The 25916-nt window shown below is 40.6% G+C and overlaps 1 protein-coding gene across 3 annotated transcripts; it reads left to right on the top strand.

The window, feature by feature from the left end:
• The first annotated feature begins 9453 nt into the window (after nt 1–9453).
• LOC130466062 (uncharacterized) lies at nt 9454–25109 on the top strand. Of its 3 annotated transcripts, none has more exons than XR_008926093.1 (7): nt 9454–23737; nt 23811–23882; nt 23967–24086; nt 24199–24316; nt 24391–24512; nt 24601–24676; nt 24761–25109. XR_008926093.1 is itself a non-coding variant. In XM_056834803.1 (6 exons), exons 3-6 carry the CDS (start codon nt 24224–24226, stop codon nt 24869–24871), a joined length of 402 nt encoding a protein of 133 aa, XP_056690781.1. In that variant the 5' UTR covers nt 23766–23882; nt 23967–24086; nt 24168–24223; the 3' UTR covers nt 24872–25105. The 3 variants fall into 3 exon arrangements, 1 of the variants encoding a protein (XP_056690781.1); XR_008926092.1 differs by having other exon boundaries at nt 9456–23737; nt 24168–24316; nt 24761–25108; XM_056834803.1 differs by lacking the exon at nt 9454–23737 and having other exon boundaries at nt 23766–23882; nt 24168–24316; nt 24761–25105.
• Nucleotides 25110–25916: the final 807 nt, after the last annotated feature.

Genomic DNA, 25916 nt, shown 5'->3' with positions numbered 1-25916 from the left:
CCTCCTTCGACGACAATGCTCGGCATCAAAACCGAACATGCGAATTAAATGACCTTGAATGTCACATGGGCGAAGTATTCAAAAAATAATGTTCAAATAGAGTCTTCAAGGAAAAATAATGTTCGAATAAAAAAAATAAATCCGAGTCTAGACTAGGCTATGCCAAAGTACAGTCTAAATCCTAAGTCTTAGTTGTCTTATCCATAGAATTGGTCCTAATACTTGGTGTCGTTCTGCAAGTTAAAAGGTTAAACCATATTGAGTCTCCCTTCCTAACATTTAAATCAATAAGCACCCATATGTAATTGTCATCCCTTGCTAAGAGTCTACGCCTCAATACTCTCTCACCAATAAAAAGAATATATTATAGTATTTGCAAAATGGATACAGTCACATTCTGAAAATCATTCGCCCATAGTCGCATAACTCCCAAAGTGAACCTAAGGTATCAATACCATTGGCAAAAAATTAATGGCCTCAAGGCTTATGATCACATTGGGTCACGACTATCATAGTCCTCTCGAGCCACTCGCTCCTTGAAGTGCTCCTAAGTACGGACTAAAAGATTTTCAATGAATGCAACATGACAAACCATGAAAATACCCAAATCGGCATGCCATAAGGCTACCATTGGGGTAAAGCAATACACACCAAGAGAGAAGCCGCACTAATGATTCTAGCCTTGCAAAGATGAAAATTCGATTTCCCCAACTAACTACCTTGCCAACATCAAGCAAAATGGCGCATGACAAATGAACACCCAAGGGTTAAAATCTAAAGTGTCAACCAACGAAAGTTATGGTCGAATTAGCCTAAGTATGAGAGTCGCTTGGTCAAGTATCATAGGCTTACGCCACGTCATTATTTTGAGTCTAGGCCCCCTCCTTGTATCCATACACGGGCTATAATCAGAAAAATTAATGACAACTTCCAGTTTAATCCCGGAAACTGGAATCTGAAAAGAAGCAAAAAAATATTATTTTCGATGTAATTGTTTCGTTAAATTTCAATAAGGTAAAAATAACATTTTGAATCTACGCTATTTGCACATTTTAAGAAACGACTAAATACGCTTGCAAAGTAAGACAATTTAAAGGTCCACCATAGGCCTACTAAAGGTAAAAGTCCACCCTAGGCCTACTAAAGTTAAAGGTCCACTATAGGCCTACAAAATGAGGCTCACTCAGTCTCGCCTCGTGACTCAAAAACCACAACCATCTTCCTTTTAGCCCAAATAAAATTTTTGAAGGATTTATGTTAGGGAGAAATCCCATGCAAAAAAGGAAAAATAGAAAGAGAAAAGGGAGAGCGTAAAGAGCGAGCCATGAAATACTTAGCCCGTACCTCCCAAAGTGCGAAATTTACCCAAGTAAACGAAGGAAAAGAATTGAGTCAACCAATCCAAATCATAAAGTTCTACGATGTCTACCCTTTCCAATCCTTATGTTCTTAGACGCCTTCCCTCTGGGGCCCCTGTTCAGCTCATTTAACCCATCCATGTTCTCATCGCCATAACCCAAGAAACCATTAACTCGACTCTTTTTCCTGAACTTGTTGTCAACTACAAACCACGTACGGCCATTGACACGTGCGTCATACCCATTATTTCCAAAGCCCAAAACCTGTTCTTACACCACCATTAGCATAATGACCATATAACTTGTGTGGATACATCCTGTTGATATACCCTTGAGCCGTCCCCATACTACTCATTGGCCTTGATTGATGTAAACTCGTGACACTAGCCTGAGGCCGTAAAATGTGAATCCTAGCAGATGTAATCCTTATGCTTGACCAATACCTAACTTATCCTATCTCATTCAACCCATCTTTCAAAGCCGTCTTGAGTCACAAATAAATAAATAAAAAGACAAATGAAAAGTACATTCTACGCTCAACGTAAAAATGAAAAAAAAGAAAAAAATGTAAAAAAGCAAACTTTGCAAAGTGCCTTTAAAAGTTAGTCTAAAAAGAAAAAGAAACATTTAGCACACCAAAAAAGATCCGCCCAGATGTCATTTTCAGCGCCCAGAGCTGGGCGCCGAAATCTTTAGCGCCCCTGCCTGGGCGCCGAATCTCTCTGCTTGCTAAAATTTGTCCAGAAGTGCTCGTCATTTTATCCGCACATACACGGAACAATAACGAACACTTGGGGGGGTACAACACGTATTCAGATATACGTACCACCAAAATATACATTTACTCAAAAAAAAAAACATAAAACAAAATTTTGACTTACGACAAAGCGACAGATTAAAATAATAATAAACTTCACTTATTTCACCCTATTTCAAACATTACGATTCCACTCGAACGTACTTGTTTAAAATCGGCATTCTAAAAAACCATTTTCTAGGCTAAGAACTACGCAAGACCTGATTCCAAATTAAATCCATTTAAGGCGGATACGTAGGCAATCCGTGATTCGGTCCAACCAATTTTATTAAAGCCTATAGAATAACAAATAAGAAATAGAGTCCCTTATTGAAATTTAATTACTTGCAACCCAAGTCGAAAGAAAAATTTAAGTCAAAGGAAGAATCCAAGTCATCAAGATGCCAAAATTAATGAGCACACATCGAAAAATAATAAGGGCACATACCCTTGCCAGGAGGAGCACTCACACTCCTAGGCACTTAGCCAAGACTCAAAAAGATCGCTTTGCCTCAATTGAATGGGGGCTAGCGCAAGCGTCCATGACTTCTATAGTACTCGACTTGACCCTCCCTAAAGCGAACTAACTCACTTAAAGACTTTCTTTCACCACTAGACATAGTCGTTCGTTTAAAGACCTTCTTTCACCACTAGACACAGTCATGATCGCCAACAAGTAGTAAAGGCAGTAAGCTTGCAATGGAAAAGATTGTTCTACGGCATCGCCCCATCGTTCATTCGAACTCAGGGCACCCGTTCATGGTAATTCAAATGCTTGCTAATCCCCTTTGAAAAAAAAAAAACCCAGAAATTGTCAATAGGACTTGGCACTTAACCAAGGCTCACCCTACTCAGACATATGACACGGGCATCTAAAATCGAAATCTGAAAGCATCATTAATGGGAAGACATAACAAGCAGCTGGGGGCTAAAAATTGAAATGAAAGAGCTAGGGAAAAGAACTAAGTATACCTTGACCTTTTGTACGGACATACACCAAGTAAATCTAAGTCAATTTGAAAATGGTTTATATTCCCGCAATTCTGGAAAAGATGGCCCTAAAAGCCTAAAGTATATGCCGAACGGGCACAAGAATATCTTGACGCCTGCACCCAGGCTGCCAGCAAATCCTTAGACAGCATTCCAAAAATTGTAACATTATTTTGATTCATTCATGTAATCGTGTACGAACCCTTCTATAAGTCAACCTACTTAGGACACCTCGGATTGTACACAGTAGGATTCGGATTTTAAATAATTTTCAAATAATTTTCAAAGACTTTTTCGAACATAATAAAGTGTCGTTGGTTTAAGCTAAGTATGTGTTTATCTCGATGTTGCAAGTGAGTCAAAAAGATTTCTAAATATGATTATGGGTAAAGAAAGGCACCTAGCTTTTGGACAAGGCACACTTCAACATGTGACTACCTTGACCATGGCAATGTCGCACAATACGACATTTACAAGAGAAGCAGCAAAATCACTACTCGAACGTACCTCGCACTAAACGAGTCTGGTTCAAACTATTCATGATCCGTGTCACCATGAATGCATAAAAACGTATGCCAAGCATTATTGCACCAAGCCAATCCCGTAGCTACAATTGGGGGCTTGAGAAAAACACTCTAAAAATGCCCGAAATGACGATTTTATCGCAAATTCTCGACGCTAATGCTATACATACGTCATAGGGGCAATCCTAAGATTTGATCGTGTAAAACAAACCTTAGAATGGCTACAACCCCTCCCAAATTCTAAGCACTACTTACAGTATGTAAAGTCACCCCACTATCAAGGGTAACTGAAAATCGCGAGTCACCAAAACTCCGATCAAACCACTGCACATAACGCTCGCCCTATAAAGCGCCCGTTACACAGTCTACATCGTTCCAAAGCAAAAGCGAAAGAAAAAAAATCAAGGATAAGAACTGCCAAATATACCCAGAAATCATTTTCAACGCCCAGAGCTGGGCGCCAATATCTTTAACGCCCCAGCTTGGGCGCTGAATATTTCTGCTAGCCAAGTTTTGCCCAGATATAAAAATAAGAAAGAAATATCTATGAATCCTCGCATCGAACGAAGTGCCGTGCACGCCCACGCAGAAGGTGCTACACTTGTTCGAGCACCTGAACGATTCAGCGCGATGAAGTACTCCAATGCAAAAAATAATGATATCCCAATATCTGGAGAATGTTCTAAGACACGCTGTTAGGCCACACAAGCCTACGTTGCACCATAAGTTCAACCATCCCACATTACAAGTCTAAAAAAGTAAGGAACATTGCACTAATGCAAGCACGACCAAGGGTAAGAGGCAAAGACTACTTATCAAAATGCAAGCCCCACGACTCCTACATTAAGGATTGAAGGTAGCGAAATATTACCTACCACGAAAGGGATAGCTTGCACCTACACGAGCGGAACCCCAAGGCATCTTTCTCGAAAGAACCTACAAAAATCGTACGCCAAAAGGAAGCATCTCAACATGCATACTTGGGGGCTCCAAGCTACAAAACAACCATAGCGAAATAAAAAAAATCTCGAAGCAAATGTTTGAACAATCGAAAGGGTACGATGTTTGAGCCCACCTCGTAAATGGGCCTGGACCCTATCAAGCTTCTAAGCAAACTATTCAAAATCAGTCATTGCTCAAAAAAAAAATGATTCAAGCAAACTGATTAATGGACCGCACACAACGGCCATTCTATGAACGCTCGTTCGCACATACATATCATCATTCTAAGTATCGAACATTCACGAACACGTTCAAAAGGAAAAATATGCAACAACAAGAGCGGTCAAAGTCTTACGCCTCAAGGTATGTTCCTCGGGCCATATAGACTCGCCCAACTATCGCAATAACTGTACACCTTAAGAGCAACAGTTCCTTAAAATAATCGCCCCAAAGCGACAAGCACCGTAGTCCACCAATCGGCTACGGCTTCTCAAGAAAATCATCACGTTCTAAAAATAAAGAAAAAACAAAAGAGAAGAGAATACATAGAACTTCCAAGTGAAATAAACGAATGAACAAGAGGCCGACTGTGTCATCAAAGGACCAGCCCAAACAACACTTTCAACGCCCCACCTGGGCGTGAATTATTTCAACGCCCAGGTCTGGGCGCCGAACCCAGGCTCAAAAAAGGCCCTAACTTCTATTGGGCCCTGCCGCATCCATTCGACTCCAAAGTTGCCGATTTCCTTACTGAACGTCGCACCTCACGACTTTGTCAAGAGTAGCACACCACTACGAAGATCGCTCGCACTTACGAGCATGATCCCAAACACAATCAAGGACATTACAAAATGCGTATCCCCAAAGAACCTCTTTGACAAGAATTGACCGCCAAGCACGAGTGCTTGGTGGCTCGAAAGAAAATATATATTTCAAAAGAAAGTGTGCAAAGTTAAAACAATATTCCCAGACTACACTGTACGAAGTCCCGTGTTTGGATAACCTCAAAAGATAAAACCGGATTACGACCTCAAGACAAAGGTCGCCGTTGATACTGATACATAGTCCCCTAATCAAGGACCCAAGTAGTGGCAAAATTGAGCCGTAAAAACTAGCTCAAAACCATGAAAGATGATGACCACAAGACAATGGTCCGTCTAAGCACGTTGTCAGCCCACATTCAGGTTGTTACTAAATCCGAGCATCCCTCGAAAGAATTCGCTCTTACAAGAATGAATAAAAAGTAATTCTCAAAAGAAATCACAAAGAACAAAAAAAAAAGGAACTTGCCCATCTTCAGTTGGCAAGATCGCGTCACGAACCACGCGAGTTCCCAAATCGAAAAAACAAATTCAGGGACGTCCACCCTCAGCGGACAGGGCTCGCCCACCCTCAGCGGGCGGGGTCTGCGTCACTAGCCGCGCAGGTCCTTAGTTTTCGAAAAATAGAATCTTCAAAAAACAAAATGAAACAGGCTCGCCATCTTTAGCCGGCGGGGTCTACGTCACAAACCGCGTAGGTCCTTATTTTCAAAAAAAGCACAAACAAATTTCAAAACCGATTCGTCCACTTCTATCGGACGGGGTGTCCACCCTTAGCGGACAAGCTCGCCATCTTTAGCCGGCGGGGTCTGCGTCACTAACCGCGCAGGTCCTTAGTCGCTGCAGCGATAACTTCTTTTTGGTTTTCCGTTTTTCCCAAAAACGATGTGAGTAGCCTTTGGTTTTCCGTTTTTCCCAAAAACGATGTGAGTAGCTTTTGGTTTTCCGTTTTTCCCAAAAACGATGTGAGTAGCCTTTGGTTTTCCGTTTTTCCCAAAAACGATGTGAGTAGCTTTTGGTTTTCCGTTTTTTAAAAAAAGAGCGATGTGAGTAGTTATTGGTTTTCCGTTTTTTCCAAAAAAGAGCGATGTGAGTAGTTTTTCCTTTTTTCCAAAAATTAAATTATTGGTTTTCCGTTTTTTCCAAAAACAGAACGATGTGCTAGATTTTTCTTCGTTTTACGTCCCATAAAAACAAGGGGGTTTTCTCGTTTAGCTAACCCTAAAAATGAGAATCTTTTAAAACATTTTTACCTCGTGATTGGTCTTGACCAGGCCCAATTATACTTTACAGCTTTGATTTCGAAAACATCTGTAGGTACTCCCAATGACAAAGTGGGGGAGTTTCTACGCCTCTTTAGATACTTCCAATGACAAAGTGAGGGAGTATTCTATACTATCCGTTGACAAATCCCAATGATACGTAAGGGATATGTCGACATTTCAAGTGATGACCCTTAAGTCAAATGTTATCACTCGGGGGTTCGTGAGACCCTCGCAAAACAGGTCACATGCACCATGGCTTGTGTGACGCACTCCGTCTAATACTTTGACCATCGTCTTACTCCAAGACTCAGTCAAAGTGGGGGCTAACTGTAGACACCTACTTTTGTCCCCATTCCCGAAAGGGAAGGTTCGATGATGAAAACATAAATCTCCACTTGACAACGCGTCTCCTATAAAAATAACGAATCTCGATCACCCTTCTTGTTTCACCCGAAACCTGCTTTTTATAGAAACCTGCTATTTATGGAAACCTGCTAAAAATAGTAACTGCCGTAAAGGGTAGCTTCTAAAGGTGGCAAGTCATAAAAGATAGAAACCTGTCAGAATTAGGTGTTGCACTCCAACATAAATCCTAAATGAGATAGAAAACTGCGAGAATCCTAATCCTAATATGATTCGAAAATAAGAGTTACGTATTAATTAAAATCCTAACGAGCCTAGAGTTCGTAACGGGCCCAGACGCATTCCGTCATGAAATTAATACGCACTAAAAAACTCGATTAAGTCTCAAACACTACGGATTTCAGGAATCCGAATCTGACTAAGAAAACAGCCCAGACCCTATTTTCAACACCTGGCTCTGGGCGCCGAAATCTTCGGCGCCCAGGCCTGGGCGCTGGAATTACCTGGGTACGTGTTTTTTCCTAATTCTTTGTGGATTAGAGCTGTGCAATTCAATCCTTCCACAAACTCTTCCCTATAAATACAGCCCCAAATTCGACGTGAAAACAACACACAATTCATATTCTGAGTATTGACTCCAACCCCTAGCCTAAGCCTCACGCTGCGAAATTGTTCACGCGTTCTGTCGCAATCGATCCATAAATCGAACAGAACGTATCCTATCCCATAATTTAGATTCGTTAAATAAAAAGGAGAAATAGCAATGTCAAAGTGGTTAGTTTTCTGAGAACCGTGACGCACCTCTCAAGGGTGCGTCGTAATGTGTCCCTTTTCGATGATTTAATTGCTTTCCTCGCCCTTTTTATGAACTGTTAAACTAACTAAATCTGATTGTTCTACCACGCCTAACAAATATAATATTTTTGGGAAATTGGATTATCATGCTAGGTCCCTTAATGCTATTTAAATCAGATAATCGCGATCGATCTAGTATTATATGTTGCATATTGCTAAAATCAACTCAGATTAGTTTAATAGTTAACGCATGTCCCCCATCAATTATTTATGCTGAGCTAGTAACGATATCCTGCCTCTGGAGTTATCGACGAGCGAGTACTCCTCTCGGTAGTTACAGTCCCCCGAACCCTCAATCTCTACCTTGTGGGTGTATGTTGAGAGATCCCCACACCAGGGATCACAAGGGAACCTACGGCCGTCGTGGTCAAACACAATTGCACTCCCTTTATGTCACGATAACCGGGTTTTGTCAGTTTTTCTCATTGTCATTAAAAACTGAATGGCGACTCCTATATTACTAGTCAATTGGGTGTAAACTCACAGGAAATCCAATTACACTTGATTGAATAAAAAGAATCGTCACACCCACGAGGGACGAGGTCACGCATTAGCCTCGTGCTTTTTCGACCCCCTCACATATACCACGGTGGGGAAGATGACGAAGACACCAATGTAGTTGAATCCTCCCCTCCCAAAGATAAGAATGACCCCAACAACATTCCAAGTGGGGTGGAGAGTAGGTTTCCAATGGAGGAGACGAGTAAGCTCCCAAGGGAGGTGAAGAGTGCCGGTGGCAAGGCAGTGAACAACACTGTGCGAAGACAGTGTAGGGAACTTAGCGCGGAGAATAAGGAAGATTACACTGAAACTGAGGATGACACTGAGGATAAACTTAGCAGTCTGATAAGGAGAACACCTTTACTGCGTGGGAAGTTAAACTCATATCATGAGGAGGAGAAGGAAAAGGAGGACAAGCGGAGGATTCGACAGGAAAAGAGAGTGAGATTTGATATGCGTGTGAAGGAGATATTTCAGGCTGACCCGGATTCTGTCATCATTGCAACAAACGATGAAGATGAAACCGATGAGGATGATGATGACGCTACACAAATCGTGAAGGAAATAATGCCCTTGGTCCAAGTATGCATATAATATTAAGTCTAATAAATGCGGTTCAGTATTAATTAACAAGTTAATAAATCAGTGAGATCAAGTGAGCTGAATGCCTAGCTAGAGGCCGCTTCAGTTCAAGTGGAATTAATGATATTAATCCACAGCTTACTCTTGACTGAACCCGTAGGGTCACACAAATAGTACGTAAAAGGATCAAATATTTAATGGCATTAAATACTCCATCTATGGATATTCGGAATCGACGGATCTTGGTTTCAGTGGGAGTTGAGATCGTCACAAGCAAGAAATGAATACTCCGGAAACGATGATATTGCCGGAAACGGAAATATGGATCGTATCGGAAATATAAATATTGTCCAAGTCGTAGATGTCGCCGGAAACGGAAACATGGTACGTATCGGAAAATATTATTGGAAATGGAAATATTACTGGAATCGGAAATATTGCCGGAAAACGGAAATATTGTCAGAATCGGAAATATTATCGGAATCGGAAAATAATTCCGGAAACGGAAATATTAAATATTTGTTCGAAACGAAAATTAATTCCGGAATAGGAAATATTAAATATTGTTCGTATCGGAAATGAATTCCGGAACCGGGAATTTAATCGGAAGCGCATAGTACGAATTAGCATCGGACGAGGCTTGCTAGACGAAGGCCCAACACGAAGCCAGGCCCGCGCCCAGCAAGCCGAGCGCCCAACATGGAGCTGCCACAGCCTCGTCAGGCCCAGCGCAAGGCCAGGCCCAGCGAGGCCTTTGGCGCGTGCACGCTGAGCGTGCTGTTGGGCTGCGAGCAGCGACTGCTCGTGTGGGCCGCAAGGCCTACGCGGTTGGTGCGATGCTCGTGCCCATACGATGCTCATGTTCGTAACGAATCCTAATCATATCGGAATTCGTGTATTGATTAAATCCTAACCCTAATAGATTAAATTTATTATTTAGAGTTCAAATAGGATTCTAATTAATAAATCCAAATCCTAGTAGGATTATAATTCCTTTTCCATACCTCTATAAATAGGTGCCTAGGGTCATAATTTATAGATACAATTGAAGTATTCAAAGGTAAGATTTTCAAGAAAAATCAGCCACTCTCTTGCCCCTATTTAGCCGAAATCTATACTACCTTAAGGGCGATTCTAGTTGGTCAAGCTTAAGGCGGATCCGGACGTGCTGTGGACTATCTACGGAGGGACGAAACTTAGAGTCCTAAAGAGTTGTTCTTGTTCGGTTCGGGCGCAGCTAGGGAGGGCACGCAACGAAGTGTATGCGTCTAAACTATGCTAAATGATTATGTGTAAATAATATGTTTTCCTGGCTTTATGGTTTTTCTGCATGATTTATGTTTTGTCATATGAATCATAACCTAACAAATCGATGACATTGAAAAAGATGAATATCTCGTAATAGAGTCTAAACCGGTGAAAACGAGTAAAATAGTTACAAGGAAGAGGGAAAGATTATCTTCTATACTCGAAAAAAGATCATCAGGCGAAGCAAAGGTATACCAAATTAAATTAGTAGTTCATTGTGGTCATTGGTATAGTCTTGCTTAAAACAATATAGGGAAGGGTCCTTCAACGTTATTAGGTACCCACCAAAGGCTGACATCCAGATTAATACTTGGTACAATGAATATTTCATGCGTTGGTAGTGTCCTTTATTTTTATTCGGTACCCACCAAAGGGTGACATGCAGATTAATGCTTTCTTATATGTTCTTGGTACAATGAATATTTCATGCTTTGGTAGTGTCCTTCAACGTTATTCGTACGTACCCACCAAAGGGTGGCATCTAGATTAATACTTGGTACAATGAATATTTCATGCTTTGGTAGTGTCCTTTAACTTTATTAGGTAACCACCAAAGGGTGACATCCAGATTAATGATTTCTTATACGTTCTCAGTAGTGTCCTTACCTATATCCGGTAGCGACCAAAAATAGAGTTAATGAGTTTTATTCAGTTGAAACATGACTTGTTTCTACCATTATATTCGAAATAAGATCATCAGGCGAAGCATAGGTACCAAATTAAATTAGTAAATCATTGTAGTCATTGGTATAGTCTTGCTTAAAAAAATATAGGTGTAGACACCTACTTTTGTCCCCATTCCCGAAAGGGAAGGTTCGATGATGAAAGCGTAAATCTCCACTTGACAACGCATCTCATATAAAATAACGAATCTCAATTCCCCTTTTCATTTCACCAAAAACCTGCTATTTATGGAAACCTGCTAAAAATAGTAACTGCCGTAATGGCAGTTGTTAAAAGTGGCAAATCATAAAATATAGAAACCTGTCAGAATTAGGTGTTGCACTCCAACATAAATCATAAATGAGATAGAAATTACGAGAGAATCCTATTCCTAATATGATTCAAAAGTAAGAGTCACGTATTAATTAAAATCCTAACGAGCCTAGAGTTCGTAACGGGCCCAGACGCATTCCGTCATAAGGTTAATACGCACTAAAAGACTCAATTAAATCTCAAATACTCCGGATTCTAGGAATCCGAATCTGACTAAGAAAAAACAGCCCAGATCCTATTTTCAACGCCTGGCTCTGGGCGCCGAAATCTTCGGCGCCCAGGCTTGGGCGCTGAAAATACCTGGTACGTGTTTTTTCCTAATTCCTCGTGGATTAGAGTTCTGCAATTCTATCTTTCCACGAACTCTTTTCTATAAATAGGGCCTTAAGTTCGACGTGAAAAGGACACAACAACACACAATTATATTTCTGAGTATTGACTCTGAACCCCTAAGCCTAAGCCTCACGCTGCAAAACCGATCACGCGTTCTGTCGCAATTGATCCATAAATCGAACAGAACGTATCCCGTCCCATAATTTGAGATTCGTTAAATAAAAGGAGAAATAGCAAAGTCAAAGTGGTTAGTTTTCTGAGAACCGTGACACACATCTCAAGGGTGCGTCGTAATGTGTCCCTTTTCCATGGTTTAATTGCTTTCCTCGCCCTTTTATGAACTGTTAAACTAACTAAAATCTGATTGTTCGATCACGCTTAATAAATATGATATTTTTGGGAAATTGGATTATCATGCTAGATCCCTTAAAACAATCTAAATCAGATAATCGCGTTCGATCTAGTACTATATGTTACATATTGTTAAAATCGACTCAGATTAGTTTAATAGTTAACGCATGTCCCTTCAATTATTTATGCTGAGCTAGTAAGGATATCCTGCCTCTGGAGTTATCGAAGAGCGAGTACTCCACTCGGTAGTTACAGTCACCCGAACCCTCAATCTCTACCCTGCGGGTGTACGTTGAGCGATCCCCACCACCAGGGATCACAAGGGAACCTTCGGCCGTCGTGGTCAAACATAATTGCACTCCCTTTATGTCACGATAACCGGGTTTGTCAGTTTTTCTCATTGTCGTTAAAAACTGAATGACGACTCCTATATTACTAGTCAATTGGGTGTAAACTCACAGGAAATCCAATTACACTTGATTTGACAAAAAGAAGCGTCACACGCACGAGGGACGAGGTCACGCATTAGCCTCGTGCTTTTTCGACCCCCTCACAATAGGGCAGTGTCCTTAACCCTTATTTGGTGCCCACCAAAGGAAAGGGTCACATCCAGATTAATAATTTCTTGGTACAATGAATATTTCATGTTTTGGTAGTGTCCTTCACCGTTATTCGGTATATCCACCAAAGGGTGACATCCAGATTAATACTTGGTAAAATGAATATTTCATGCTTTGGTAGTGTAGACACCTACTTTTGTCCCCATTCCCGAAAGGGAAGGTTCGATGATGAGAACATAAATCTCCACTTGGCAACGCATCTCCTATAAAATAACGAATCTCAATCACCCTTTCATTTCATCCAAAACTGCTATTTATAGAAACCTGCTAAAAATAGTAGCTGCCGTAAAAGATAATTGCTAAAAGTAGTAAGAATAAAAAGATAGAAACCTGTCAGAATTAGGTGTTGCACTCCAACATAAATCCTAAAAGAGATAGAAATTGTAAAAGGAATTCTATTCCTATCGCAATTCGATAAAAGAGTTAACGTATTAATTAAACTCATAACGAACCTAGAGTTCGTAAAGGGCCCAGACGCATTCCGTCGTAATTTGATACGCACCAAATAACTCGGATTAAGTCTCTTAATGGACTCCGTACTTTAGAGTCCAATCTGACAAAGAATTTTGCCCAGATCCTATTATCAACGCCCAGTCCTGGGCGCCGAAATCTTTGACGCCCAGTGCTGGGCGCCGAAAATACCTGGGACGGATTCTTTTCCTAATCCGTTTCGTATTCATATTCCTGAAAATCTATCTTTCTACGCCACTTTTTCCTATAAATAGAGCCCTAAAGCCGACGTGAAAAGAACAACACACACACAATTCATAATCTGAGTATTGACTCCAACCCTAAGCCTAAGCCTCACGCTGCGAAATTCATCCCGCGTTCTGTCGCAATCGACCCAAAAGTCGAACAGAACGTATCCTGTCCCTTGTAGCTGATGAATTAAGCCTAAATACTGGAACACTGCTCAGAAACCCGAGATTCGTTAAATAAAAGGAGAAATAGCAAAGCCAAGTGGTTAGTTTTCTGAGAACCGTGACGCACCTCTCAAGGGTGCGTCGTAATGTGTCCCTTCGTATGATTTAATCGCTTTCATCACCCTTTTATAAAATTGTTAAACTATTAATTTGATTGATCTATCACGCCTAATAAAGATAGTACCTTGGACAATTGAACTATCATGCTAGGTACCTTAAATCAATCTAAACAAGATAATCACGATCGATTTAGTATTATGTGTTGCATATTGCTAAAATCAATTCAGAATAGTTTAATAGTTAACGCATGTCCCTTCAATTATTTATGCTGAGCTAGTAAGGATAACCTGCCTCTGGAATTATCGATGAGCACTCCTCTCGGTAGTTACAGTCCCCCGAACTCTCAATCTCTCCCCTGCGGGTGTATGTTGAGCGATCTCCACACCAGGGATCACAAGGGAACCTATGGTCGTCGTGGTCGAACATAATTGCACTCCCTTTATGTCACGATAACCGGGTTTTGTCAGTTTTTCTCATTGTCGTTAAAAACTGAATGGCGACTCCTATATTACTAGTCGATTGGGTGTAAACTCACAGGAAATCTAACTACACTTGATCTGACGACGTCACGCCCACGAGGGACGAGGTCATGCATTAGCCTCGTGCTTTTTCGACCCCCTCACAGTGGCGACTCCACTAGGGATACTTAATGAAAACTCGTGCTCGTAGGTAATCAAAATAGCCGAAGGGTGAAACGATCCTACTCCACGTTTATTTCCTTATCAAGTTGGAACGACCTGAAAATCAGCATATTAATGTGAACGGACAGAACCGCATAACAAATCCGGCTCCCTTGGCATGTTTCATCTCGGGAGTTGGGACTAAGGATGCCCATCGCCAACTGGGGGTGCATACGCTTCGAATGTTGTCCACTCGGCACTTTTCGCTAGTAGTACACCCGTCCCAAACCCAATCGCTCGCCCACTAAGGTCCCTCTCATTGATGCATGCCCCCTTGGCTTACATCGTGATTGGCCTCTTGGGACGAAATTCGTCTGTTGAATGCACTACCTCGACCGGGGCATGTGTTGGATCTACGATAGAAGCGGTACCAAGCTGGCGTAAATGTTACTCATAGAAGCCTATCATAAACTACATGACATTTTATTTTTTTTGCTTCATGTTGTAATGCTAGTTATGTGTAGCGAATTACGTGATTGTGTTGTGATTGTGTGTGACAAATAACGCTAGAAAACCAACGACCCTAAAAATTTCCCAAACATTCATAAACACCAATTGGCCAAAGAGTTATACCTAAATACGTGTCCCGCAGTCCCGGGCGATCGCCACAAAAATAAGCGACGCCCAGGACGGCCTGTAACGGATCCCACAACGCTGCACAATGCGTAAAGGACGTTATTAGCAACCACGCAAAATTAAGTCGTATGTACAAAAAAATAGACGAACAGAATACGAGTACCAGTCACGGACGCATTTTCAGCGCCCCTGGCTGGGCGCCAATTATTTCAACGCCCCTGCTGGGCGCTGAAGTTGCTGCTTGGCCTTTTGGCCAGGCACCGCAGCCTCGGTGCCCGCGCATAAAATATACGTAGCAATAAAAAAAATTCGCAACAAATTTGCTACAAGGACGTATGGAAAAAGGCACTCGATTCTAAGAACGACTTATAAAATAAATAACTCCTTGTGTCGTCACTAGGCCTCCTATGACGACTATGTTCGGCACCAAAACCGAGCATGCTAATTAAAATGACCTTGAATGTCACATGGGAAAAGTATTCAAAAAATAATGTTCAAATAAAGTTTTCAAGAAAAAATAATGTTCGAATAAAAAATAAATAAATCCGAGTCTAGACTAGGCTATGCCAAAGTACAATCTAAATCATAAGTCTTAGTTGTCTTATACATAGAATCGGTCCTAATGCTTGGTGTCGTTCTGCAAGTTAAAAGGTTAAACCATATTGAGTCTCCCTTCCCAACATTTAAAAGAAATCAATAAGCACCCATATGTAATTTTCATCCCTTGCTAAGAATCTACGGCCTCAATACTCTCTCTCACCAATAAAAAGAATATATTATGTAATTCAAAGTATTTGCAAAATGGAAACAGTCACATTCTGAAAATCATTCCTCCATAGTCGCACAACCCCCAAAGTGAAACTAAGATGTCAATACCATTGGCAAAAAAAAAAAATTAATGGCCTCAAGGCTTATGATCACATTGGGTCACGACTATTATAGTCCTCTCGAGCCACTCGCTCCTTGAAATACCCCTAAGTACGGACTAAAAGATTTTCCAGGAATGCAACATGACGAACCATGAAAATACCCAAATCGGCATACCATAAGGCTACCATTGGGGTAAAGCAATACACACTAAGAGGGAAGCCGCACTAATGATTCTAGTCTTGCAAAAATGAAAATTCGATCTCCCCAACTAACTACCTTGCCAACATTAAGCAAAATGGCGCATGACAAATGAACACCCAAGGGTTAAAATCTAAAGTGTCAACCAACGAAAGTTATGGTCCAATTAGCCTAAGTCTGAGAGTCGCTTGGTCAAGTCATTATTTTGAGTCTAGGCCACCTCCTTGTATTCGTACACGGGTTATAATCAGAAAAATTAATGAAAGTTCGAGTCTAAATCACAACTTCCAATTAAATCCCGGAAACTGGAATCTGAAAAGAAGCAAAAAAATTATTTTCGATGTAATTCTTTCGTTAAATTTCAATAAAGTAAAAACAATATTTTGAATCTACGCTATTTGCACATTTTAAGAAACGACTAAATACGCTTGCAAAGTAAGACAATTTAAAGGTCCACCCTAGGCCTACTAAAATTAAAGGTCCACTATAGGCCTACCAAACGAGGCTCACTCAGTCTCGCCTCGTGACTCAAAGACCACAACCATCTACCTTTTAGCCCAAATTAAAAAAAATTGAAGGATTTATGTTGGGGAGAAATCCCAAGCAAAAAGAAAAAAAGAGAAAGAGAAAAGGGAGAGAGAAAAGAGCGAGCCATGAAATACTTAAAGAGAAAGAGAAAAGGGAGAGCGAAAAGAGCGAGCCATGAAATACTTAGCCCGTACCTCCCAAAGTGCGAAATTTACCCAAGTAAACGAAGGAAAAGAATTGAGTCAACCAATCCGAATCATACCACAGAAACTACATAAAGTTCTACGATCTTCTACCCTTTCCAATCCTCATGCTTGACTAATACCTATACAAATTATCATATCTCATTGAACCCATCTTTCAAGCCGTCTTGAGTCACGAATAAAAAAAAAGACAAATGAAAAGTACATTCTACGCTTAACGTAAAAAAAAAAAATGATGAAAAAGAAACTTTGCAAAGCGCCTTTAAAGTTCGTCTAAAAAGAAAAAAAAAGCATTTAGCGCACAAAAAAGATTCGCAAATATTTGGCACAAAACGAAAAGGAGCAGCGCAAAAAGGCAGCCCAGAACACGTTTTCAAAGCCCAGGCCTAGGCGCCAAAAATAATAACGCCGAGCCCTGGGCGCCGCTCTTGCTTATCACTTTTCAACTCCCAATTCCTAAAAGTGTCCGTATATTTTCATATATACATGCGGAAGAATAACGAACACTTGGGAGGTAGAAGATCATATAAAATACGCAAAATACGCGCACTCCAAAATTTTCGTACACTTATTTCACCCTATTTCAAACATTACGATTCCACTCGAACGTACTTGTTTAAAATCGGCATTCTAAGAAACCATTTTCTGGTTAAGAACTACGCAAGACCTGATTCCAAATTAAATCTATTTAAGGCGGATACGTAGGCAATCCATGATTCGGTCCAACCAATTTGCAAAAATGTTAGAGCCTATAGAATAACAAGAATAAAAAATAGAGTCCCTTACTGAAATTTAATTACTTGAAATCCAGGTCGAAAGAAAAAAAAAATTTAAGTCAAAGGAAGAATCCAAGTCATCAAGATGCCAAAATGAGCACACACCGAAAAATAATAAGGGCACGTACCCTTGCCAGAAAGAGCACTCACACTCCTAGGCACTTAGCCAATACTCAAAAGATCGCTTTGCCTCAATTGAATGGGGGCTAGCGCGAGCATCCATGACCTCTAAAGTACTCAACTTGACCCTCCCTAAAGCAAAGTAACTCACTCAAAGACCTTCTTTCACCACTAGACACAGTCATAATCGCCAACAAGTAGTAAAGGCAGTAAGCTTGCAATAAAAAGGATTATTCTACGACCTCGCCCCATCGTTCCTTCGAACACAGGGCACCCATTCATGGTAATTCGAATGCTTGCTAATCCCCTTTGAAAAAATCAGACATTGTCAATAGGACTTGGCACTTAACCAGGGCTCACCCTACTTAGACAAATGACACGGGCATCTAAAATCGAAATCTGAAAGCATCACTAATGAGAAGACATAATAGCAACTGGGGGCTAAAAATTGAAATGAAAGAGCTAGGGAAAGAACTAAGTATACCTTGACCTTTTGTACAGACATACACCAAGTAAATCTAAATCAATTTGAAAGCGGTTTATATTTCCGCAATCCTGGAAAAGATGGCCCTAAAATCCTAAAGCATATGCCACACGGGCACAAGTAATATCTTGACGCCTGCACCCTGGCTTCCAGCAAATCCTTAGACAGCATTCCAAAAATCGTAACAGTATTTTGATTCACTCACGTAATCCTGTAAGAACCCTTCTATAAGTCAACTTACCTAGGACACCTCGGATTCTACACAATAGGACTCGGATTTCAAATAATTTTCAAAGACTTCTTCGAACATAATAAAGTGTCGTTGGTTTAAGCTAAGTATGCGTTTATCTCGATGTTGCAAGTGAGTCAAAAAGATTTCTAAATATGATTATGGGTAAAGAAAGGCACCTAGCTTTTGGTCAAGGCACACTTCAACATGTGACTACCTTGACCATGGCAATGTCGCACAATACGACATTTACAAGAGAAGTAGCAAATCACTACTCGAACGTACCTCGCACTAAACGAGTCTGGTTCAAACTATTCATGATCCATGTCACCATGAATGCATAAAAACGTATGCCAAGCATTATAGCACCAAGCCAATCCCATAGCTACAATTGGGGGCTTGAGAAAAACACTCTAAAAATGCTCGAAATGACGATTTTATCACAAATTCTCGACGCTAATGCTATACACACGTCAAAGGGGCACAATCCTAAGGTTTGATCGTGTAAAACGAACTTTAGAATGGCTACAACCCCTCCCAAGTTCTAAGCGTTACTTAGAATATATAAAGTCACCCCACTAACAAGGGTAACTGAAAATCGCGAGTCACCAAAACTCCGATCAGACTACTGCACATAACGCTCGCCCTACAAGCGCCCGTTACACAGTCTACGTCGTTCCAAAGCAAAAGCGAAAGAAAAATCAAGGATAAAAAAAAAAAAAAAAACATCTATGAATCCTCGCATCGAACGAAGTAATAAGCCATGCACACCCACGCAGAAGGTGCTACACTTGTTCAAGCACCTGAACGAGGCGTGATGAAGTACTCCAATGCAAAAAATAATAATAATGTCCCAACACCTGGAGGTATGATCTAAGACACGATGTTAGGCCACACAAGCCTACGTCGCACCATAAGTTTAACCATCCCACGGTACAAGTCTAAAAAAAAGAGTAAGGCATATTGCACTAATGCAGGCACGACCAAGAGCATGTGTAAAAGAGGCAAAGACTACTTATCGCCCAAATTCAAAATGCAAGCCACACGACTTCTACATTAAGGATTAAAGGTAGCAAAACATTACCTACCACGGAAGGGATAGCTCGCACCTACACGAGCGGAACCCCAAGGTATCTTTCTCGAAAGAACCTACAAAAATCGTACGCCAAAAGGAAGCATCCCAACATGCATACTTGGGGGCTCCAAGCTACGAAATGACCATAGCGAAAAAAAAAGTCTCAAAGCAAATGTTTGAATGATCAAAAGGGCACGATGTTTGGTCCCACTTCAGGAATGAGCCGGAACCCTATAAAGCTTCTAAGCAAACTATTCAACATCTGTTAATGCTAAAAAAAAAATGATTCAAGCGAACTGATTAATGGACCGCACGCAACGGCCATTCTATGAACGCTCGTTCGCACATATGTTCTAAGTATCGAACACTCACGAACACGTTCAAAAGAAAAAAATATAAGTTCAAAATAACAACAAGAGCGATCAAAGTCTTACGCCTCAAGGTATGTTCCTCGGGTCATATAGACTCGCCCGACTATTGCAATACCTGTACGCCTTAAGAGCAACAGTTCCTTTAAATAATCGCCCCAAAGCGACAAACACCGTAGTCCACCAATCGGCTATGGCTTCTCGAGAAATCATCACGAGAAAGTCCGGCCTGGGACGCACTTTCAACGCCCAGGATCAGGCGCCAGATATTCCGACGCCCAGCTCTTGGCGCTGAAAATCAGCTCATCTCATTGTGATCTCTAAAATTATACGTCCCAAAAATAAAGAAAAACTAAAGAGAAGAGAATACATAGAATTTCCAAGTGAAATAAACGAACGAACAAGAGGCCAACTGTGTCATCAAAAGACCAGCCCAAACAACATTTTCAACGCCCAACCTAGGGCAATAATTATTTCAACGCCCGGGCCTGGGCGCCCGAAATGAACCCAGGCTCAAAAAAGGCCCTAACTTCTATAGGGCCCTGCCGTATCCGTTCGACCCGAAAATTGCCGATTTCTTCACTGAAAGTCGCACTCCACGACTTCATCAAAGTAGCATACCACTACAAAGATTGCTCGCACTTACGAGCACGATCCCCAAACACGATCAAGGACATTACAAAATGCGTATCCCCAAGGAACCTCTTTGACAAGAAATGACCGTCAAGAAGGAATGCTTGGGGGCTCAAAAGAAAATATATATTTCAAAAGAGAGTATGCAAAGTTAAAACAATATTCCCAGACTACGTTGTACGAAGTCCCGTGTTTGGATAATCTCAAAAGATAAAACCGGATTACGACCTCAAAGACAAAGGTCGCCGTTGATACTTACACATAGTCCCCTAATCAAGGACCCAGGTAGTGGCAAAATTGAGCCGTAAAGACTAGCTCAAAACCATGAAAGATGATGACTACGAGACAATGGTCCGTCTAAGCACGTTGTCAACTCACATTCAGGTTGCAACTAAATCCGAGCATCCCTCGAAAGAAAATAAATCTGTCAAAAAACAAAAACAGGCTCGCCATCTTCAGCCGGCAGGGTCTGCGTCACTAACCGCGCAGATCCTCAGTTTTCGAAAATGAAAAGAAAATAGAATCTTCAAAAAAAATAGGCTCGCCCACCTTCAGCGGGCGGGGGCTTGCGTCACTAACCGCGCAGGTCCTCAGTTTTCAAAAATGAAATGTTCAAAAACACAAAACAGGCTCGCCATCTTCAGCCGGCGGGGTCTACGTCACAAACCGCGCAGGTCCTTATTTTCAAAACATCAAAACAGATTCGTCCACTTCTATCGGACGGGGCTTCCACCCTCAGCGGACAGGCTCGCCCACCTTCAGCGGGCGGGGTCTGCGTCACTAACCACGCAGGTCCTTAGTCGCTGCAGCGATAACTTTTCCCGGTTTATCCTTTTCCAAAAATCAAAGGATGGTTTATCTTTTTCCAAAAATCAAAGGATGGTTTATCTTTTTCCAAAAATCAAAAGATGGTTTATCTTTTTCCAAAAATCTAAAGATGGTTTATCTTTTTCCAAAAATCAAAAGATGGTTTCTCTTTTCAAAAAAATCAAAAAATTGGTTTTCCGCTTTTCCAAAAAAGAGCGATGTGTTGGATTTTCCTTCGTTTTACGTCCTATAAAAACAAGGGGGTTTTCTCGTTTAGCTAACCCTAAAAATGAGAATCTTTAAAAACATTTTTACCTCGTGATCGGGCTTGGCCAGGCCTGGTTACACTTTATAGCTTTGATTTCGTAAACGTTTGTAGATACTTCCAATGACAAAGTGAGGGAGTTTCTATACATTTGTAGGTACTTCCAATGACAAAGTGAGGGAGTTTCTATACTTAACAAATTCCAATGACACGTGAGGAATGTGTTAACACTTCAAGTGATGACCCTTAAGTCAAATGTTATCACTCGGGGGCTCGTGAGACCCTCGCAAAGCAGGTCACATATACCATGGCTTGTATGACGCACTCCGTCTGATACTTTGACCATCGTCTTACTCCAAGACTCAGTCAAAGTGGGGGCTAACTGTAGACACCTACTTTTGTCCCCATTCCCGAAAGGGAAGGTTCGATGATGAGAACATAAATCTCCACTTGGCAAAGCATCTCCTATAAAATAAAGAATCTCAATCACCCTTTCATTTCAGCCAAAACCGCTATTTATAGAAACCTGCTAAAAATAGTAGCTGCCGTAAAAGGTAATTGCTAAAAGTAGTAAGAATAAAAAGATAGAAACCTGTCAGAATCAGGTGTTGCACTCCAACATAAATCCTAAAAGAGATAGAAATTGTAAAAGGAATTCTATTTCTATCGCAATTCGATAAAAGAGGTAACGTATTAATTAAACTCATAACGAACCTAGAGTTCGTAAAGGGCCCAGACACATTCCGTCGTAAATTGATACGCACCAAATAACTCGGATTAAGTCTCTTAATGGACTCCGTACTCTAGAGTCCAATCTGACAAAGAATTCTGCCCAGATCCTATTATCAACGCCCAGTCCTGGGCGCCGAAATCTTTGACGCCCAGTGCTGGGCGTCGAAAATACCTGGGACGGATTCTTTTCCTAATCCGTTTCGTATTCATATTCCTGAAAATCTATCTTTCTACGCCACTTTTTCCTATAAATAGAGCCCTAAAGACGACGTGAAAAGAACAACACACACACAATTCATAATCTGAGTATTGACTCCAACCCTAAGCCTAAGCCTCACGCTGCGAAATTGATCCAGCGTTCTGTCGCAATCGACCCAAAAGTCGAACAGAACGTATCATGTCCCTTGTAGCTGATGAATTAAGCCTAAATACTGGAACACTGCTCAGAAACTCGAGATTCGTTAAATAAAAGGAGAAATAGCAAAGCCAAGTGGTTAGTTTTCTGAGAACCGTGACGCACCTCTCAAGGGTGCGTCGTAATGTGTCGATCCCTTCTTATGATTTAATCGCTTTCATCATCCTTTTATAAAATTGTTAAACTATTAATTTGATTGATCTATCACGCCTAATAAAGATAATACCTTGGACAATTGAACTATCATGCTAGGTACCTTAAATCAATCTAAACAAGATAATCACGATCGATTTAGTATTATGTGTTGCATATTGCTAAAATCAATTCAGAATAGTTTAATAGTTAACGCATGTCCCTTCAATTATTTATGCTGAGCTAGTAAGGATAAACTGCCTCTAGAGTTATCGATGAGCACTCCTCTCGGTAGTTACAGTCCCCCGAACACTCAATCTCTGCCCTGCGGGTGTACGTTGAGCGATCCCCACACCAGGGATCACAAGGGAACCTATGGCCGTCGTGGTCGAACATAAGTGCACTCCCTTTATGTCACGATAACCGGGTTTTGTCAGTTTTTCTCATTGTCATTAAAAACTGAATGGCGACTCCTATATTACTAGTCGATTGGGTGTAAACTCACAGGAAATCTAACTACACTTGATCTGACGACATCACGCCGACGAGGGACGAGGTCATGCATTAGCCTCGTGCATTTTCGACCCCCTCACAGGTAATGTCCTTTAACTTTATTCGGTACCCACCAAAGGGTAACATCCAGATTAATTCTCTCTTATACGTTCTTGGTAGTGTCCTTACCTATATCCGGTAGCGACCAACAACAGAGATAATGGGTTGTATTCAGTTGAAACAGGACTGGTTTCTACCATCTGTGCAGGTTAATGATGATACAGGAAGTCTGTGTATTAAACGCTTCGACATTGATAAGGAGAGATTGATTCCAATCATAGAGAGTTGCACGGAAACCGAGTGTAACATAGCTGCATATGTGCTAGACGATGACAGAGATATGGGTAAACTCTAATTTACCTTCCGCGGCTAAAAGTAATTGAGAAATATTTTTGAAACGTGTGCCCCTCTGTTTACACCGTGAATTATTAATTAAGAACCGGTGGATTAAAACGACGCTGCTTGAGTTACGCGATTTCTATCCCTGGACCACAATTTCAGAAACGGTACGTATTTGTATACAATTCAGTGTGCTACCATTTGGCATAATTACTTAGGTATTGACCTCATACTTAACAGGCGATGAACTGCGTTGGCATTAGAATTACGGAAATGAATCCTTGTGTGTGGTATATTCCCACACACCTCAAGGTAATGTACGGAGTAATTCTGAATACGCAAATGGGCCAAGTTAACATATTCACTATCTAACCTTGGATTTAACTATACATGTAGGACATGGATTATACCAAACTGAAGGCCGAAGGTTCCATTGGGAAATCAGACACTTACTTTCCATACAAGAACCCTGTGAACTCAGAGTACTTGCCAACTGACCCAGACCTGTGCCATACCGTAATTTTCAGCGCACTGCGTTTACACCGTTGTTACCAGAATTATGTTCATGTTATTTAAATTTTTTCTCTTTCTTTGCAGATATTAATCCCGTGTTTTTTCGAAAATCCAGATCATTGGTCCTACTCGTTGTAAACATGATATCATGTCAGGGGTATTTGTATGACTCGTGTATTGATGATATACTTTCCTTAAACCGGATCAAGATTGCAAGGGGGCAAGTATTTCATGTGAGGACTTTTTCGATTTGAATTGTAATGCAGATGAAAAAATTATAATGCACGTTCATTAAATTGTAATGCAGATGAAAAATTGCTCAAATATCTTGTCATGCAACTGGAAACAACACCCCAAGCGCAACAGATTCACTAGTATGCGGACGTGGGCAGTCATTCCAAATCCCTTATTCCCACAACAAACAAACGAGTACGTTAGTAATATTCTGAACTCATTTTAAATTCAGATTTGTATTTCTCATATACACTAATGTAATCATGGTATTGCCAATTTTTAGGTTCGATTGCGGAATGTATGTGATTAAGGTATTGATGGATACAAGTTCTCAGTACAACAAATGGGAATACTACCAAGTAATGACACCTTTCCATTTGTACTATTTTAAAGTGTATGTTCATACTCTGCACGTACTTATTTTCACATTTTTATGATTGTAGAATTTGGATGTGTGTCGGCTTAAGACGTTGGCATGGTTAATGGGCTGGGAAAACAACTACATCAAAGATGAGGTGTTAAAGATGGTAGAAGCATGTGCGAAACAAAAGTAGAGTTTGGAGTAGTCAAGCCTTGTGTATTTGGAGTAGTCTAGCCTTGTGTATATTCAACTACAAATTTTTACAAATTTAGGTAACGACCATTAATGTAGATGGACACTGTCAAAATTAGATTGAGATTGTTGTTGAATGATGTATTGTAATGTCCATTTTTTATGTTTGGTAGTTATCCTCCACATTATTTAAAGTAAATGGATTTATAAATTAAACCTTAATAAGTCGAAAATGGTACCATGAAAAACCCAATAAGGAGGACATCTTCCTTAATGTATGAGGTCTTTGATTAGGAAGTACACCCTTTATCCGTGTTGGTTGAAGTCAATTAATACATCTGACGCATCGTAGATAGGCAAGAATTGGTAACTAACTAATACAATGTTCGTAGGTACCTGTCAGAAACATCAAGATTCGGGACTACCGAATGTCCTAATAGTTATTGGTTGTTATAATTAATTCAATACGAATGGGTAGTTGAGTGTTTAATGCGAAATAAAGACCTTTACTAAAAGTTTCCGTATTCCTCTATTTTTTCCCAACTCTCTTTTTCCATCCTTTATTTTAGAAAAAACTCCCTTTCTTCTTCCTTTTGGTTTGTGAAAATTCCTAATTAAGAAGGCTCAAACTTCATCTAATTTTAACCTTAATGTCCACTATGGAAGATATTGACCAAGGGTCAGTTTGCAAGCGAACATTCGAAGAAGAGTTGGAAAAGCTGAATGTACTAGAAGATGGATTGTATGAATCATTTCAAGTTCTTGCCATAGAATTTGGATGGAAGCCCGTTTTAGATGTCGTACTCCACAAGTGTGATCGTAAAAGGCTACTTCTAAGTGCAATCAAAGGTAATATCTCTACAGAGGTTGATTATGATGATGACAAGCATTACCTCCTACGGTTGGATGAGGCTACAACGAAATACGCATCCTTCAAACATGACTGTTTCATGTTCATGAAGGCACTTCGTTTTGCATTCGACCCCACAAAGGTTAGTAGTATTTTAAGTTCTTCCATCAAGACACACAATATTGCTGAAATGTTT

Source organism: Spinacia oleracea, chromosome 1 (genome assembly GCF_020520425.1).
Source record: "Spinacia oleracea cultivar Varoflay chromosome 1, BTI_SOV_V1, whole genome shotgun sequence".
NCBI lineage: Eukaryota > Viridiplantae > Streptophyta > Magnoliopsida > Caryophyllales > Amaranthaceae > Spinacia > Spinacia oleracea.
The sequence above is the reverse complement of the archived record's forward strand: the minus strand, read 5'-3'. Positions and strand labels throughout refer to the sequence as shown.

Excerpts from the sequence above, each read along its gene's own strand:
- LOC130466062 (XM_056834803.1), top strand. The coding sequence starts at position 24,224 with ATGATATCATGTCAGGGGTATTTGTATGACTCGTGTATTGATGATATA. Across the intron at positions 24,317-24,390 it reads CAAGGGGGCAAGTATTTCAT|ATGAAAAATTGCTCAAATAT; the intron begins GTGAGGACTTTT and ends ATTGTAATGCAG. Across the intron at positions 24,513-24,600 it reads TTCCCACAACAAACAAACGA|GTTCGATTGCGGAATGTATG; the intron begins GTACGTTAGTAA and ends GCCAATTTTTAG.